The sequence below is a fragment of the Phacochoerus africanus genome, chromosome 1, assembly GCF_016906955.1.
Source record: "Phacochoerus africanus isolate WHEZ1 chromosome 1, ROS_Pafr_v1, whole genome shotgun sequence".
In the NCBI taxonomy this organism is placed as follows: Eukaryota; Metazoa; Chordata; class Mammalia; order Artiodactyla; family Suidae; genus Phacochoerus; species Phacochoerus africanus.
Window position 1 is genome coordinate 253,825,619 of NC_062544.1, and position 18,896 is coordinate 253,844,514.

An 18,896-nucleotide genomic window follows, 5' to 3' on the forward strand; every position below is an offset into this window, starting at 1 on the left:
CAGCAGCCAAAGGCGGGGAGGAGAATTTCAGGAGTTAACAGATATATCGTGATTCTGAGAGTTATCTCGTGTTGCTTATTATTTGAGGGTCATTGAGTATTGTAGTTGGAACTGTTCACAATGACAATTCTACATGCCAATGAAGAAGCAAATGCTACAAACACATTCAGTGGCCTTCAGTGCAGGTTGAAAATGGTAGTGAAAATGTAATTTGGGAGGTCTTTACTAAAAGGGAGAAGATGGTATAGCCCAAGTAAGCAGCTTTCCTGAACCCATCATTTAATCAGAAAGTAACATGTAGAATTTATATTTCTTAAATAAAATCTCAAAAACAATTTTCAGTGGAAGAAGCACAGATAGTGCCTAGTTAATTCAGTGGAATTAACTAGATAGTGCCTCTCCTTACTTTCCTTGTTGTTACTGTTTTTTATTTTCTGGTTTCTTTTGTTAATGTTGCATTGTCCATTATCTGTGTATAATAGAGGAGAAGACTTGAGTTTTAGGTTGCAGATTCCCTCTTTGTGGAAATGAATAGTTCTGCATGGGAGAATTGACTACTGATCCAGAAAACCATTGATAGTTTTATGAGTAGTGACCTCCTGATATATAGCAGGTATCCAACTTAGTGATTCTCAGCAACAAAAATTAATTTTGGTAACGGTGGGAGACTTAGTTCCAAGGAACTTGAGGGGTTAATTGAAAACTAATTATGGATGAACACAATTATAACATTCCTTGCTTAAGACATATTTTCTTACATATGATCCCTGGGTGTCCAGAGAAGGCCTCTCAGAGTTTATTGTTGATAAAATCTGCTGACATTTAAGCTGGTGTCCAACTCAGGCAGAGAATTCCGGACAGTGATATGAAGTCCCTATGGCTGAGATGAGCTTGAATGTGCTTGAGGAACAGACAGAATGCCACTGACGCTGATACTTTGTGAAAGTTAGCAATTCACAGTATTAGACTGGTGCCAGATCATGTTGGACCTTATAACCAGGACAGTAGACTGGATTTTATCCCAGGTGAGATGAGGCATATTTTTAAAGGGCCGGGTCACTCTGGCTGGGGAGGATTTTTGCCCTAGATGTGGGCCATTCATCTCAACCTGACCCGCCCTGTATATTTGCAAAGTACATTGATAATTATTTGTATAAATCTGGGTGGGTCACTTTGGCAGTTCATCCTGTGTCTTTGTATATGAAAAAGAATCTTGAAACCATGGAAAATTAAAATAACTTCAGGTCTTTTTAATAAGTTAATTTTGTAAGCATAAGCTAAATTCTCAAAATTTTCACATCTAATATTTGAGGAGCTTAAACTTTTATTTCCTAGGACCTGTGTCCATTGCAGATGTTTCTTCTGATCTGTTTTATCTTTTACAAATTTTCAGTTTATCTTTTACTTCAGAATACATTTGTATTTATTTTACTCTTTAAACTGCTGTCAAGAGGCAGATGTATGTAGTAGCAGGCTGCTTTGATTCTGCAATAAGAAACCTAAGTTCAGATTCTGACTTAATCATTGGTCAGCTGTGTGGCCCTGTCAAAGTTACATATGAACCCTGGTAAAAATGTGAGTTTTAATTGCAGGTGTTAGCAGACTATAATCTGTGGCCCAAATCTGACTGCTCTCTGTTTTTGTAAATCAAGTTTTACTGAAATCGAGTCATGCTTATTCCTTTACATATTGTCTATGACCTCCTACATCCTACAACAGCAGAACTAAATCATTGCATCATAACCCACAGAGCCTAAAATATTTATTTCTGGTCCTGTACAAAAATGTTTACCAACCCCTACCATAGTGCCTACCTCTGAGGGTTATTGTGGAAATTCCATGGAATAATTCACACTGAACACATCATACCAGGTCCAGCATTTAAAAAGCACTCAATATATATTTACAATTACTAGAATTTTTAGAAATTCATTTTTTATACTTCCCAGTCATCAGGTCAAATTGAGTCTTGTGAAGATGCATCACTTTTTATATGTTTCTCTTTTTGTTTTAGGGCTGTACTGGCAGCATATGTAGTTCCCAGGCTAGGGGTCAAATCCGAGCTACAGCTGCTGGCCTGTGCCACAGCCACAGCAACATGGGGTCCAAGCCACATCTGCGACCTACACCACAGCTCACAGCAACACCGGATCCCTGACCCATTGAGCAAGGGCAGAGATCGAACCCTTATCCTCATGGATACTAGTTGAATTCATTTATGCTGCTCCACAATGAAAACTCCCAGTTTATATGTGTTTTTGTATATCCTTGGGGGTAAAGTGCCTAAGCTTGAGAAGTCTTTTTTTTTTTTTTTTTTTTGATTGGTCATATTTTGATGACGCTTGCCCATTTCTGCATTAATTACAGTCCTGGATGTTGGAAGCTCTATTTTGCCCACTAATCTGTCCCCGATATGGATATTATAAATTATATATATGTAGAAATTCTTGGCTTTATTACAGCAATATGGGTAGATTGTTAAATTAAACATTGCAGAACCCTTTGAAAATCTAGGCAGCAATGTGCAAATGCAAAATTTATAACTGGAGCAAACAAAAAGAAGCTGATAATTCCTTAAGGATACTGATGTTTTTGTGGATTCTTTCTTTTGTTGTCATCACCAGAGATTTATATAACATTTGGGGAAGTTTTCAATATTTAATCATAAGCATTCTTATTCCAATGTAGGCTATACATGCAGGTCATTCTGAATTTGCTCTAACTAGAGGCTGGATATATTACTTTTTTTTTTAATTGGGGTATATGTTCGGATGAATGCCCATGTGTGTTAAAACTTAAAATTAAACAAATTCATGCATTAATAAGGAAATATGATTAGTGAAGAGTTTAATGGTTTTACTTTTCATAGTGGTAAACATGTTGTAGAAGGCCCCTAAACAGTGATTGTAAACTCGGGAGGGAAAAGATAATCTTATTTGAGCATTCCAAATCAATAATTTCTTATGTAGTTTTCTTCATGGAAATAAATTTCTAAAAGTCTGCATCATACTAATTACATAGCCACTTTTGCAGTGTCCAAAGTACTCTAATCTTTAAGTTGCATTTATTTTAATGTAGGCAAGAGTTTTGTTCTTACTTTCTATTTCCTATTTCAATGACTGAAAACACAGTTTCTTAAGTAATATATATTAGTTTATTTATTTTTACTGTTTTAGAATTAATGTTGGATTTTACTTGAGTTTTTTAGCTTTCTATGTACCTTATTAATTCAGTTCAGGAAATTAATGGTTGTGTTTGGAAAAATGTTTACATGAACCAGTTTATCTCCTGTTGCCCTTCAAATAATGCTAATGTAAGGAATTCCCAGGAAGATTTTGTGAAGCTTATGCTAAGATTTGTGTAATAGGTAGAGTTTGGACAGAAGAGGAATATAAAAAAAAATAAATTTTATATTTGATTTTGTTGCAGGGAGAGGATAGGCCAAATGGTTTTGTTTTTGAGTTTGTATGTTTATTTTTTCATGTCATCTAGAATTCCATTATTGCCTAAAATGCATTATTTAATGTGATAACACTTTAGGTCTGGATTATGTTAGTATATAGTGAAATGATTCAAATTATTTACTCTGTATCCTAAAACTCAGGAAATTTTTTATCTTGAATTAGTTTCACTTTAATAAAAGCTTATGAAATGTAAAATTAGAAGGAAAACAAATAATCTAGTACCTTCTTTTCAAAAAATATTACTCTGAGGTTCAAAGAGGTTAAGTACTTATATTGATTTTTGCAAAATTGGCTAGAATCATTTTCTTGACTCCTAATTCATTACTATTTGTGTGAGTGTGTTGCAAATGCTTCCTTGATTTTAAGTGAGGTCTGGCATAATGTTCTTATAAAATGCATCCAACAAGGCACTAGATGTCTTTATTTTTCAGAATTATTAGATATTGTTTACTTAGTGAATTTCAAGCAATGGCTAGTTTGGTTTGATAGGATTTCACTTTTGCCTTATCAATGATGATTTATTTATTTTTTTAATGTTTTTATTTTTTCTATAATAGTTGATTTACAATGCTTTGTCAATTTCTGCTGCACAGCAGAGTGACCCAGCCATATGTGTATATACATTCTTTTTCTCACATTATCCTCCATCATGTTCCATCACAAGTGATTAGATATAGTTCCCTCTGCTGTACAGCAGGATCTCATTGCTTATCCACTCCAAATGCAATAGTTTGCATCCACCAACCCCAAACTCCCAGTCTCCCTCTCCCCCACCCCCTTGGCAACCACAAGTCTGTTCTCCAAGTACATGAGTTTGTTTCTTTTCTGTATGTAGGTTCATTTGTGCTGTGTATTAGATTGGACAATTTAAAAGGAAGAGAGGCTGACAAGAGAAAAAGTAGAGAGGAAAAGAGTTTAGAAAAGAAAAGGAAGAGAAAGAGAAGAGACCATATGAAGAACTAGTTTAGGGATTAAGTTGCCACAGAGAGCAAGGAAAAGAAGGAATGGATTCTCAAGGCTGACAGAAAGAGCAGCATCTCAGTTGAAGAAGAAATAGGGCAGGAGTCAAGGAAAAAGTGACACTTAATTGGGAAAGAGGATTTAACATGAAGTGGGCATTTCCCAGAGGTATATCTTGCCAGAAAGAAAATTATCCCAAAGGTAGTCACTTTAAAGAGAAAAATTCTGACTACTTACTGTGCCTGTGCATGGGCTGCGGCCAGCCCCCTCCCCATCCCATCCCTTACTGCTCCTCCCACCCTGACCCAGAGGTGCTGGGCCTGTGGGTCTGTGACTAGCAGTGGGCAAGGGTCTCCTACAAGACAGAGTTTTTTTGTTTTTTCTTAAACAGTGATTTGATTTAATTTTATTTTAATTTCCTCAATACATTATTTTTTTTTAAGTTTTTAAGAATAAGGCCTAATCCAAGAAATTCCAAGTGAAATTTGAAAGAAGATAAGAGGGTCAGGTTGATTGCTACACTCAGAAATGCTTGACAATCCAGGGTAAAAATAAGTATGACACACCCAAATACAGGATGATAGTTCATGTAACAAACAGAGACACCATTTGTCAGATCGCTTGTTCCATGTAGAAGAGATATGATAGTTTGTGCAACTAATGCTCTTGAATTCCCAAAATAGAGTGTGAAGATTGGCCTAAAATACTATGCTGTGATATCTTGTACTAGCCAATTGTTGGCCTGCAGGCTTCTCACTAGGTTCAACATGGCCAAGACCTATGAAGGCCAAGTGGAGGTGACTGGAGATGTACACGATGTGGAAAGCATTGATGGTCAACCTGGTGCCTTCACCTGCTGTGGATGCAGGGCTTGCCAGAACTCCTACTGAAAATAAAATTTTGGAGCCCAAGAGTGAGCTGTGGATAGAGGCTTTTCTGTCCCTCACAGTACCAAATGACTCTCTGCTTATGATTCAGAAGGCAAGGAATCCATTGCAGAAGTACATGAGAAGCACATCTTGGGTCAGAACATGGCAGATTATATGTGTTACCTGATTGAAGAAGATGAAGATGCTTACAAGAATTAATTCCCTCTACAAAAACAACAATGTAACTCTAGACATGGTGGTGGAGATGTCTAAGAAAGCTCATGCTGCTATGGGTGAGAATCCAGTCTATGACAAGAAGCCTGAGAAAGATGTTTCAAAGAAGAGCTAGAACCCTTCTAAAATGCCCAAAGGATAGATGGCGGAGCTCAAAAAAAGAGAAGCTTCCTCAGAGTCCAGGAATGAACCTCTGGGAGCTGAAAAACTACACCACAATTTTCTATGAAGATTTTTCAGATTAAAGGCAATAATAAACATATTAACCAAGGAGAATAAATAGGTAGAAAGGAGAAAGAAATGTATTCCTGTTCTGCCTGTCAGAAGTGAATTGATAGATTTTCTGAACAAGTTTAAAGTGGATTCCAATAAGTTTCCCTTAAGCAATCCCTTACTGCATATCAAATACTGCTGATCATATTATACACATTATCCTATTTAACCCTCTTTTAGGAGTGTGCTGAATTTATTTTCCATTTTACACTTGAGAAAACTGAGGCTTAGAGAAGTTAAGTCCCTTGCCCAAGTTCATACAACTGACATGACCACATATTAGAGCTATGAGTATGTGTTTTTTTTAATTGTTGTACCAGGGAAATGACAAAAACAAAAATTAATTTATACATGGTCATGCTGAATGTTGCACTATGAAATTATACTTGAGAGTTAAGGTTTTGGACTCAAAAGGTTGAGTTCCACCTGTACCTATTAGCTGGGTGAGCATTTTATTTAATTTTCTAAAAATCTCAGATTCCCAACCCTGAAACACACTTGATATTACAGCCATATTAATTGAGACTATGTAATATGGGCTATAGAAGACTATGTAATATGGGCAGTAGACGCTCAGTGATTTTGACTTTCTTTTTCTATCCTATACAACACCTATATTTTCCATTATATTTTATTCTAGCCATCCCACAAAATGCTATCTCCCTTTGTTTGTAGGAATGTGTACAAATGTACATTGAAGAACTATATATATTCTTAGCAAGGTTAGTGCAAATTTTAAAACTACTGGAGTAATAGTTGAAATTTAAATATGATTAATAGCAGCTTCCCATACAGTTTTCTACCCCCAGAAAATACACACACACACACACACACACACACACACACACACACACACACACACACACACTCTGTACTGAGGAACTAGGTGCCTCTTTATTTCACTTTGCCTTATCTCTAACCCTATGCAACTGGTACTCTCCAGTTCATATCTTCCCCCAAGTGCTTATCCATTTTTGGTCTCAGAGTACATTGTTGTGTTGCAACTTCCTAAGTATTCTAAATATCTATAACTTTATATAAACTGTAATATTATTTTCCTTTAATATTAAAAAATCATCATTTAAAGGTGATAGTCAAGGAAAACCCTCTTATAGTCAATATAGTCTATAAAATCATAATTATTTTGGACTGGAAAAGAAAACTAATTACCAGATGCTTTGTAGTTGTGTATCTGCAAGATTTTTTTTTCTCCTTTACCTGTATTTTTCTCATTTATTTTTGATGCTATTTAAATGTATCTATCTTTAGGTTTCCTTGAGTCATTTTTTGAATGAAGTTGGGTAAATTTGACACTCTAATTATAATTTTTTATTTTAATTATTTTTGTTTTTTTTTCCATTATGCCTGGTTTACAGTGTTCTGCCAATTTTCTGCTGTACAGAAAGGTGACCCAGTCACACATACATATGTACATTCTTATTTCTCACATTATCATGCTCCATCATAAGTGACTAGATGTAGTTCCCAGTGCTATACATCAGGATCTCATTGCTTATCCCTTCCAAAGGCAAAAGTTTGCATTTATTAACCCCAAATTCCCAGTCCACCTCGCTCCCTCTCCCTCCCCTTTGTCAGCCACAAGTCTGTTCTCCATGTTCAAGGTTTTCTTTTCTGTGGAAAGTTTCATCTGTGCTGTTTATTAGATTCCAGATATAAGTGATATCATGTGATATTTGTCTTTCTCTTTCTGACTTAGTATGAGAGTCTCTAGTTCCATCCATGTTGCTGCAAATGGCATTATTTTGTTCTTTTTTATGGCTGAGTAGTATTCTATTGTGTATATATGTCACATTTTCTTAATCCATTCACCTGCCAATTGACAATTAGGTTGTTTCCGTGTCTTGGCTATTGTGAACAGTGCTGCAGTGAACATAGGGGTGCATGTGTCTTTTTCAAGGAAAGTTTTATCTGGATATATGCCCAAGAGTGGGATTGCTAGGTCATGTGGTAGTTCTAGATTTAGTTTTCTAAGTTACCTCCAAACTGTTTTTCATAGTGGTTGTACTAATTTACATTCCCACCAACAGTCTAAGAGGGTTCCCTTTTCTCCACACCCTCTCCAGCATTTGTTATTTGTGGACTTATTACTGATGGCCATTCTGACTGGTGGTACCTCCTGGTAGTTTTGATTTGCATTTCTCTAACATCTCAGTGATGTTGGGCATCTAATTATGAATTTTAATAAGATGATGTAAATCAAGTTCATGAATGTATCTTTGCACAAGATAAGTATTATAATAGTTTACTTAAATATAACACTTAGTCTATTATAAATAAGGCATTCAGAGAGGAAAAAATGAGGAAGAAATAATATAAATAGTATCTAAAAACTTTTACCATTAAAATAACTTTTTAAAAGAAAATTACTAATTTAATATTTGCCAATAATAATGTGTATCTGTACGTGTTTAAGTCACTGTCAGTTTTAATCTGGAGCAGAATTTATCTTCATTCTAAGGTAAGGTAGAATTTTTAACTTTGAAAAAGATGGATGTGTTTCTATATATCTATATGTAGTTAGCTAACCTATAGTGATTTATTTTGGAGAAGAGTAATGCCTCGTTCAGATGAGATATCTAGTAATTTTACATAATACCTCACCTAGGTTTCATTATGGGGGATGATTTAGCTTGGCTTTCTGTTTTCTGGACCTTGAACTCTTCAGCTTTTTGGGTCCTCTACTTTGAAAAAGATGTTTTTTAAGTTTTGTCCAAACTTCAGTAGTATAATTTATAAGCTTTAATGCTTTGAAAAATTAACTTGGTAACAATCTTTGTGGAAAAGGGAAGAAATATAAAACAGTTTAAAAATAAATGATATAAAATTCATTGTTTTTAATCAGTCAGAGTAATCATTATCAGGGCAGGTCATGAGTTATTTTAGATTTGTTTCTTTTTTATTTTGTATCAGACTGAAAACTTTCACTTTTGCTTTCACTGCTGGCCTCATACCATTCTGCCCCCAAACTGCCACCCCCACATATACATGCACAGATACAAACACACTCCCCTTGAAGTTTGACTTTTTCTCATCTTATTAGAGCAGATAACCAAGCTGGTTAAGAATATAAATTTAGAGAAAAAAAGAGACTTGAAGATTTCTCAAGTCAAGTATTTCTTTTTTATTAAAAGTATAATTGGAAGCATTTAGCATATAAAGATATGCTATCCTTTTCTACTTATTTCCTAGGGAATACCTGATTGGACCTATAGATTATACAAATAGAAGTACTTTTAATTCAGTATTTAATAAGCTAAGTACAGTTTAGGCCTTAAGGGAAAGAAAATGTTTTATTGTAATAATGAATATAGATAACCAGGGCTCAGTGGATATCATATGATTAAATAGTATGTTAATTTAAATAAAATAAAGTCGTGCAGGTTAAAATCCCAAAAATAATGTGATATCGAAATGAAAACTTTAAAATCATATTTTATAATAAAAACCTATGTTATGAAATTTATATTATTATAGATTTTTAGTAGCTAAATTCATAATTTATCTCATTGGAATTATGTGCTTCTTGCTACCTAATTTTATTTGAAATTAATACATATATATATAAGCCTCAATATAATTCTCAGTGTCTAAAAACCCAAGTACATTTTATTATAGATGATACTGCTATGTTGTATTAGATATGAATTATTGCTTTTTGATCTTTAAAATTTTTTTCTCAATCAATTCCAGTTGACTGTCAAAGTATAGTTTCTATTAAGTTAAAAAGCAAAAATTAAACCTTTTCTTTTTATTAGCTAATTTAATTAAGTTTACATGAGTTTTTTTAAGAATTTTTAAAGATAGAGTAGGTGGTAAGATATTACTTGCTTTTCAATGCTAACATTTTAGAGTATCTTTCTTTTGAAAAATGTTATTTTCATTGTGATTTAGGACTTTATGCTGTTATTTGAAATGCCATACCTTTTCTATTTAAAAAAAAAAAAAGTGTGTTCTTTGTTTGAGGTCAATCTGCTGCCTCAGTTGAAATACTTCGATCAAAACATGTAATTTTTGCTTAATTTTTGATGTATTTTTTAATGACCATTTAGCTTCAAAGACTATGGAATGGCTTAAAAGAATAAATCATTTTTCTTTTGAAATCATTTTTGATATTTAGCCACTGTTTAATAATGTCTCCTATTTATTAGTATACTATAATTAGTAGTGTTAATATCACCCAGTAGACTAAGTTGCTGATTTTGAAAATCCCAGACGTTATTCAGGATCACAAATAAGTACATTAGGCAGATGGTTTTGAATTACAAAATACTACTTCATCTAATAAAGGTTGTTACATCTGATTATACTTGCTTACCAAGAAAATTTGCCTGTAGTTTATTTCATTATAAAGTTCATTGGCAAAATGTGAGACAATCAACAGTTTTTGATTTTAGGGATATTTCTTTAAAAAAACTTAATATTGGAATTATCTGTATATGGTGGAATTTCCTTAATAAATCCTCATTACTTGATTACAGGTTGAGTATTTTAGACATCCAAACCAGTTAGAGTTCTGATTATTTTGATTGCCAGAAATCCTTAAATGTATATATTACCCATTGATGTATTCAGTTTCTATATTAGACACCTGTGATTTAAACATTTTTAGCTATGGTTCACAGAAAAGTCAGCTGCATTTCATTATCCTTTTCAGAATTTTAGGGATTTTGTTTATATTTTTCATAAAGTATATGAGTAAGCTATACAGTTGATCTTAGGCAATATAGATGACATAGTATTTGTTTCTAATTTATGTATTAATTGGTTTAAGGTAGAAAGCTAATAACTAATATAGGTTACTTCTCAAGCATTCGAGCTGGCCACTAAGTATATATATTTGTTAGCATCACCTTCTAAAAGTTAGCATCTAACTCCTATACTTGTTTGGATACTGGGCTGCTTTGTGGTTTCTAAGGATAGACTTTAAAAGCTTTGTCAATGGAATAATCTTAAAATCAAAGCCCCACCTTGTCTGCTGTTAACATACCAAAGTAAAACTGCTCTTAAATTCTGTTTTATATTTTTATGGAACTCTAATCAGTTGGGTATATCAACTGTGTTATGGGCTGTCTGATGACATTTTGAAGTAGAAAAAGTAAATTGCCTTTTTTATTGTATCCTTTGCCAGACATTTTCCTACTTTGACTCAAGGCAAACCATTCAATTGAAATGATTCAGTTCATTTATTACTACAGAGCACGTTGAGTAATATTTGTAATTCAGTCATAATTTAGAATACATCATAACTCTTAGCCCCCTCAAAGAAGGAAAAATGCAATTTATGGGTGCTGAATTTGAAATTTATGATAGTATGAATAGTAATAGACATTTTTCAGAACTCTCTATTTTCCCTGGAATATATTCCTTAAGCTTGTTCTGGTGTTCTATTTAAAAGGCAAATCTTAGAATCACTGAACAATTTCATTCGTGTATATATGTTTAATAAATTCATCATCCATGTGACTGCCAGAATGTAGGGTGTAAAACAGAGTACCTCAGCTGGAGCGCCTTTATATTTAGATTTTTAACATATATTTAAGATTTCACCAGCCCCCAATAAAATTGCTGAAAACTAAGTCTCCAATGAGCTTTCCTGGTAGACATCATTTCACAAGTGTTGTGAGTTTGTTACCACGGGAATTAAGTGTGACTCCATCAGGAGAGGGGGACTCTTGGGACCCTGCGCCCGAGACTCTTCTGAACACTGCCCCATGCACTCTTCCCTTTGCTGATTTTGCTTTTCATTCTTTCGCTGCATGCAATAAATCATAGCCCTGAGCCAAGACTCTATCTAAATTCTATAAGTCTTCCTACTGAATCGCTGAACCTGGAGGTGGTCTGGAGGACCCTTGGCACAGCTTTCTTCCTGTAATTTAAGTTCTGTGACCTAGGCTAAATTTATTTATTTGATAGTTAAATACATTGTCAACATCGAGTTGGATGTTTACATAGTATAAGAAAAAGAAAAAAGTAAGCTACATCTTTATTCCAGTGATACTATAATCCCTGTTGCTATTTTTCAACTTTGAGTTCTTAGACTATGTCCCTGAATGTCCTCTATGTCCCTGCATGTACTCGCGTGTATGATCTGGTTATTTAGTGACTCAGATCTCTGTCTTTCTGGTTCTCTGTCTTGTTGGGTTTCAAAAGTCCCAAATTGTAACTTGAGTGCAAGCAATCTATGTTTTAAAATGAGTTTCATCAGGACACTGAGTTTACAGGGTGAATTAATCTGTCTGGATCGATCATGCCAAGATGATAAGAAAAACAAAATTTGGACTACAGAAATATTGGAAATATAATTATGAGTCTGTCTTTCCCCTGTTTCCTGCACTGGCAGTTTATTTATTTTTTTTCTTGAACAACAAAGGTTAATTATTTATAAAATGTTACCCTTATAAGGATCAGGGTTTTTTGTTTTTTTATTTTTTAACCTAACACATTTAATTATCTAGTTTTAGAAAATATGTATAACCAGGGAATTAATGCTTTTAACTGTTGCTTTCCATTTACTGCTACTAACTTTAAAATTTTAGATCTGATTTTTTTTTCCTGAATATATTTCCCGAGATTTTGTTAAAAAAAAAAGACAAGATGCTCTAACTTTTGTTTCATTACTATTTTCGCTGTATGGATAATTTACTCTCCTGTAAAATCTGTGTACAATTTATTTTTTAACAACTTGGGGTTTAGGCACACCTACCTGTGCACCGTTGAAATCAACATGATACTCTATCCTTCAAAAACAAAGGAATTGATAAATGACTCACTCAGGGCCACCAAGTGGAAACAGTTTGGATTTGAGTCAGGGGATTCATAGTTCTATTGATTACACATATTGTGAACACAAACTCCCCCACACACTTTGTTAAAGATCTGTAAAATCAAAATACAGATATTATATTTATCAAAAAAATCCACATTTTAGTGGACCCATGCAGTTCAAATCCTATTATTCAACTATATCTCTTTTCTTTTTTGTCACTATAGACAACACATCTATTTTATGTTTTATTAATGATTTATATATTCATAAAATAAATTATTTTTAAAGCAGTAAAATTTGATTTATTTCTATCAGTTTAATCTTGTATTTTTTTTTAGGATTTTGATGTTGTTTATACATTGTTTCAGGTTCAGAGCATTTTTTTATTTTTTATTTTTAGGGCCACACCTGAGGCATATGGAGGTTCCCCGGCTAGGGATCCAATCAGAGCTACAGCTGCCAGCCTACGCCACAGTGAGAACACAGCTCACAGCAATGCTGGATCTTTAGCCCACTGAGCAAGGCCAGGAATTGAACCCACAACCTCGTGATTCCTAGTCGGATTCATGTCTGCTGCACCACACGGGAACTCCAGGTTCAGAGTATTTTAGAAGTGCAAAGAATAGAAGTTAGGGAGTTCCTGTCATGGCACAGCAAAACAAATCCAACTAGGAACCATGAGGTTACAGGTTCATTCCCTGGCCTTGTTCAGTGGGTTAAGGATCCTGCGTTGCCGTGAGCTGTGGTGTAGGTCACAGATGCAGCTCGGATCTGGCATTGCTGTGGCTTTAGTGTAGGCTGGCAGCTGTAGCTTTGATTAGACCCCTAGCCTGGGAACTTCCATATGCCACAGCTGAGGCCCTAAAAAGCAAAAAAAAAAAACAAAAAACAAAAAACAACAACAACAACAAAGAGTAGAACTTAGTATTTTTTTTTTTTACCCCTTTGAACTTTTTATTTAGAAGCTCCATTTTCATTATTGTTTCTTTTTTGATTATCACAGGAAATTCTTTTCCTGTTTATTCATACCAAGAATCTGTATACTCGTATAGTTACAGCCTAGAATGTTAAGTGCAGTTGTAAAACTCCTTTTGGTCAGGAAGAGGATAGATCAAATACCGTGGTAACAGCAATCAGTGGGACGTTTAGTAACTCTACCCTTAATCAACAATGTGACATTGGGAAATTCTTTCTTTTTCTTTTCTTTTTTTTTTTTTTTTTGCTTTTTAGGGTTGCACAGATGGCATATGAAAGTTCCCTGGCCAGGGGACAAATACGTGCTACAGCTGTCGGCCTACACCACAGCCACAGCAATGTGGGATCCGAGCCATGTCTGCAACCTATACCACACCTCACAACAATGCCAGATCCTTAACCCACTGAGTGAGGCCAGGGATCGAACCCACATCCTAATGGATCCTAGTCGGGTTCATTAACCACTGAGCCACAAAGGGAACTCCCAGTACTTTTCTTTTTAATTATTAAATTCACATCACCTCCTTTTCTGCTTTTCATTGAATAGCAATATCATTGCCTTTTTTTTTTCTTTTATTTTTATAGATATTAGGATGCAGTTTTCACATTTGAATGTATCTACCTGGAAAACGTGTAGTCCATGACATTTATGTTAGAAATTGACAGCAAATGTCCACCAGCCCAGGCTGGTAATGTAAATGAGTCAGAGGGGTTGATATAAGAATGATGAGTGTCAGGGACTGGGAGGGGCCAGAAAGTACATGTTCCATCTTTAGAAATTCAAACTGGAGAATTTCAAGTACAGTTGTCCCTCAAATCTTCAGGGGATTGGTTCCAGGAGCTTCACCATATACCAAAATCTGCAGATGCCCAAGTCCCTTATATAAAATGATGTAGTGCTATAAATATGGTGGCTCTCTGTATCCAAGGATGCAACATCCAAGAATATGTAGGGATAATTTAGTATTTTAAAAAATATTAGTCAACCTGGGCAGTTTGAATAAAGGGTCATCTGCCCTTTACAAGGTAAACAAAACAGTGCATATCAGCTCAGACCCATGGACAGTTTGTGGTCACTAGTTTACATATTCATACCTTCTTCACCAACCAAGATATTTAGTATTTAAACAGGTTTTATTCCTACTCTGTGGTATTTTGGGTTAAAATAACTTTCAGTTTACCTTTCAGAAGTAAAATATACATGACCAATCAAATGAACAGATTAGAAAATTTTGTCCTTTTCAAAACATTGTTTAGAAAGGGTTATTGATTCAAATGTATTTATATATTCTTTCTGAAATACTCATATAGCAACCTTGTTAAAAGAAGTAAAAAATACTTCCTTTCAATTTTGTAGTAAACCCAAAACTGCTCTAAAAATGAAGTTTAACTTTAAAAAACTTTTAAAAAGTATATATATTAAAAATCCCTATACAAAATGGAGTAGTTTTGATCTATTCATTTATTTTTACTAAATAGGTTTTTTTCTTTAAATCCTAAATAAAAATGTATTAATAGAAACATTAGCAAACTTCACAACTTCATCATGGCTTGGACCTAACAATCTAGAACCTCCTGGCTCCCTTTCCTGTCTACTGGATTCCTTGAATTTCTGTTTCCTTTTACTACTTTTTTTTTTTAACTTTCAGTAAGTTTTCAAAAATCAAAATAACTTATTTGAAGTTAATTACCAGCAACACTCATCTTTCCCCGAAGTTTAGATTTACAATTCTATAGTTGATTGTGATGACTTAATCTCCACTTATGTCTGCTTGTTCTTTAATGTAAGGAAAGTTAAAAAAAATTTCAAATGGTTTAAGAAATTGTGTACACTATTACTGCGTTTTCATTAAACTTGATGAGGTATTAAAGTCTTAAAACCACAGATACAATGAGGTAGAGAACTCAACCATAACTGTATGACTAAAGAAAATACTAATTGATGATGCCTTCTTTTCAGTTGTCCGAAATGGACTTGTTTCATGTGGTGTTTTTAATTGAGTTATAACAGTTCTTTGTTTTCTTTCTGTTTTTATGGATATAGGACTCTTTCACTGGTAGAACTATTTTACTTTGTTAAACATATGTTTCCTAGTAATTAGCTCTCTTTTACCCTCACACAACAAGTCTAGTAAATGTAGTTTTGCTTATCACATGGTTGATTTAAAAAGCCTTTTTTTTCTCTTTTCTTTTTCCTTTTTATTCTGAAGTATATCTGTTTGAAATTATAAATATTTCACACAGATAAACACTGAAGGCTGAGGTCAGTTGTCTACTGATAATGAAATTATATTTTCTAAAAGGAAAAACTATGTAACTGTGGTTATATTACATGAAAAATCTTGGTGAAAACTCAGAGTTAAATAACAGACTCTTTTTTTTTTTTTTTCTGGTAATGACTACTATGTAGTAATCACTGTGTATTTGCTAAAGACAGAGCCTTGAACAAAAACAGAGTCCCTGCACTTTGAATCAGACTGACACATTTTTTTTTCCTAGTTTTTCTCAGATATGGAGTGATTTTGCAGCTAAAGAAATTTGACAGATTTTTATTTTAGAATGAACTTCATCAAACAAATAAAGTAAATGTTAGTAGCTTTCTGGAGTTCATATATTTCTTTGAACATCATGATTCCTGAGATAGAGATTTTGGTTTTAATTACTACTCTTAGCAAAGGTTATATAATAATTAGGGAAAACACTATATATACATTGTGCTTAAAAATATATTTCTCTAATATTTTAGCTGGGAAGTTTTAAGATTTCTTCTATCAAACATAAGGTGGTGGTTAGAAGAATATGGCTTTGATGGATTCCGTTTTGATGGTGTTACATCCATGCTCTATCATCATCATGGAATAGGTAGGTAACCTGATACATTACACATTTAACTAATAGTTTTATTTTTTACTGGGAGATTACAACCAGGCTTGGGGTTCAGTTACGTCGTTGCATTAACCATTATTGTTGGCTTGCTTTGTATTAGTTCCATTGTGTATAACTTTTTTCTAATCACTTCTGATCCCTTTTTGGCAAGAAATTGGATACAAATACTTTTTTTTTTTTTTTTTGGTCTTTTTAGGGCTGCAGCCAAAGCATATGGAGGATCCAAGCTAGGGGTTGAATTGGAGCTATAGCTGCCAGCCTAAGCCACAGCCACAGCAGTGTGGGATCTGAACCACATCTGCAACCTATACCACAGCTCATGGCAATGCTGGATCCTTAACCCATTGAGCAAGGCCAGGGATCGAACCTGTGTCCTCATGGATACTAGTGGAGTTCATTTCCGCTGAGCCATGAAGGGAACTCCAAGTACAAATATATTTTACAAGTGAATTAAAAATAATTATTTTCTTTGAAATATATCTACTTAACAATATGCTATCTTTAACATGTAGCATTCTTCTTAAAATATTTTAAGGATACCATTTCATGTAGCACCCTCAGGATGTGAACATGGCAGCAATTGTAATGAAAAATAAATAACAAAAATAATAAATGAGAACATTTGTGAATGTATGGGTTTGCATATTAAACATTGAAGAAAATATGCTTTTTTGAATATATATGCTGTTAAATTGAAATTAATTTGTAAATAAAAATATGGATTAGAGAACTTGAGTTTAAAAGTTGTACAAAAAAGTTGGATCACAGACTCCTAATCCTTCAATAGATAACATGGAGAACAATTTTTTTTTTAATGACCAAATATTTGCTGGTAACAACCAATCCAAAAAAAGGGAGTTCAGACTGTAAATCTTAAAAAATGCTGCCAAGGAAAGATGCTATATTCAAAGTGTGCTGTTATTGCTCTTAATCATGGTGCCGCCCCCATGAAATGGTCCTAGAGAAGAAGTTTGATCTATAAAACATGACAGGTTTCACTGATCTATTCTGCTTTGTAGAGAAGCTGAATTAGGGTATGTAAAAGGCAAGCATGACAAAATTAAGGAAAGATCTTCTCCTAGATCAAAACATCTCATATGCCCCTGCAGGACCTCCTTCTGCTGAAGGCTCGGCATTTTCCAAGGAGTTGAGGAGTTGGGGAAATGAACTGAAGTCCATAAATACAGGATGTGCTTTTTATGGGTAGAAAGTCCAAGAAATGGTAAAGAAAAACATTCTGAGTTACTTAACATATTTTTCCACTTTGAGATGAGAAAGAAAACATTGAAACTGAACAGCAAAAGAATACACAATGTATCAGAAAAAATGAGATAACTAACATTAAGCCATGGTGTTTAATTTAGAAAATTCAGTGATAAAGAGAAATTCATCAGATAACATCTAATAAGAAATAGCAGTTTATCTACTTGGATGAAAAAAAAAAAATGGCTGGGCTCATACTGTTCTGTTGCCACAGAAACGTCTACAAAATTGTTAAAAAACAAAGTGTAACTTGAGAATTTGATATTTGGATTGCCATCGAGGGATGAATTTGAAAGAACTTGAGGAATAAAACTCCCATAATTATACTTGAAAATATCTTTCAGTGATGGAACCCAACAAGCTGAGAAAAAAAAAAAAAGAATCAAAATAAAGAACTTAGATATAGGAAATGGAGGGGGAGGCAGGCATTGAGCACTAACTAGGTTTAATTAAAAATAAGAGTAAAGAATTGAAGGAATAAAAATCAATAAGGGAAATAAGTCAGGAGGTGGGGGAAGATGAGGTAGAAAGATGTTGAGAGATATTAAACTGTCTTGTCATCATAGGACATTCATACTGCATAAATTGGGGCCATATTTAAAAAATATAAACATGATTTTTATATTTGCTTTTCTTCAGAGGGATCAAATAGGAGCTAGCTAATATTAACATCTAATGTGTTAAAAATATATCTAAGAGTTAAAATTTATAAATCTCTTTGATTTCATTTTACTTAATTTTTCTGCTGTAAAATTCAGTTCAAATTAAAGTTTTATTTATCTATCTATTAATTTTTAGGACTGCAGCCACGGCATATGGAGGGTCCCAGGCTAGGGGTTGAATCGGACCTACAGCTGCCTGTTTACACCACAGCCACAATGCAGGATCTGAGCTGCTTTTGCCATCTACACCACAGCTCATGGCAATGCGGGACCCTTAACAAACTGAGTGAGGCCAGGGATCGGACCTGCAACCTTATGGTTCCTAGTCAGATTCGTTTCCGCTGCACAACAGGAACTCCTCAAATTAAAGTTTTAAATCCAAGTATTTTTGTTTCCTTTTGTAAGACAAAAATAGAATTGTGGGATGTCTGAACTTTGAGTGTAGATATGGAGTCCTTTTCTAAGTTAAATCATGTAGTTGCTGATAACATTATGTGGTACGGGGGCTCATTACACTTTGCTA

General features: G+C 34.0%; 1 protein-coding gene and 1 pseudogene across 3 annotated transcripts in view; both read left to right on the plus strand.

The window, feature by feature from the left end:
- The window catches only part of GBE1 (1,4-alpha-glucan branching enzyme 1), a 275,071-nt gene that overhangs the window by 171,202 nt on the left and 84,973 nt on the right, over positions 1 to 18,896 (plus strand). For all 3 annotated transcript variants that reach the window (XM_047794429.1, XM_047794412.1, XM_047794422.1), the window contains exon 8: positions 16,309 to 16,424. In XM_047794429.1, the coding sequence (XP_047650385.1) occupies positions 16,309 to 16,424 (116 nt within the window). The remainder of the gene's footprint in view (positions 1 to 16,308; positions 16,425 to 18,896) is intronic.
- On the plus strand, positions 4,987 to 5,736 carry LOC125134901 (60S ribosomal protein L5-like; annotated as a pseudogene).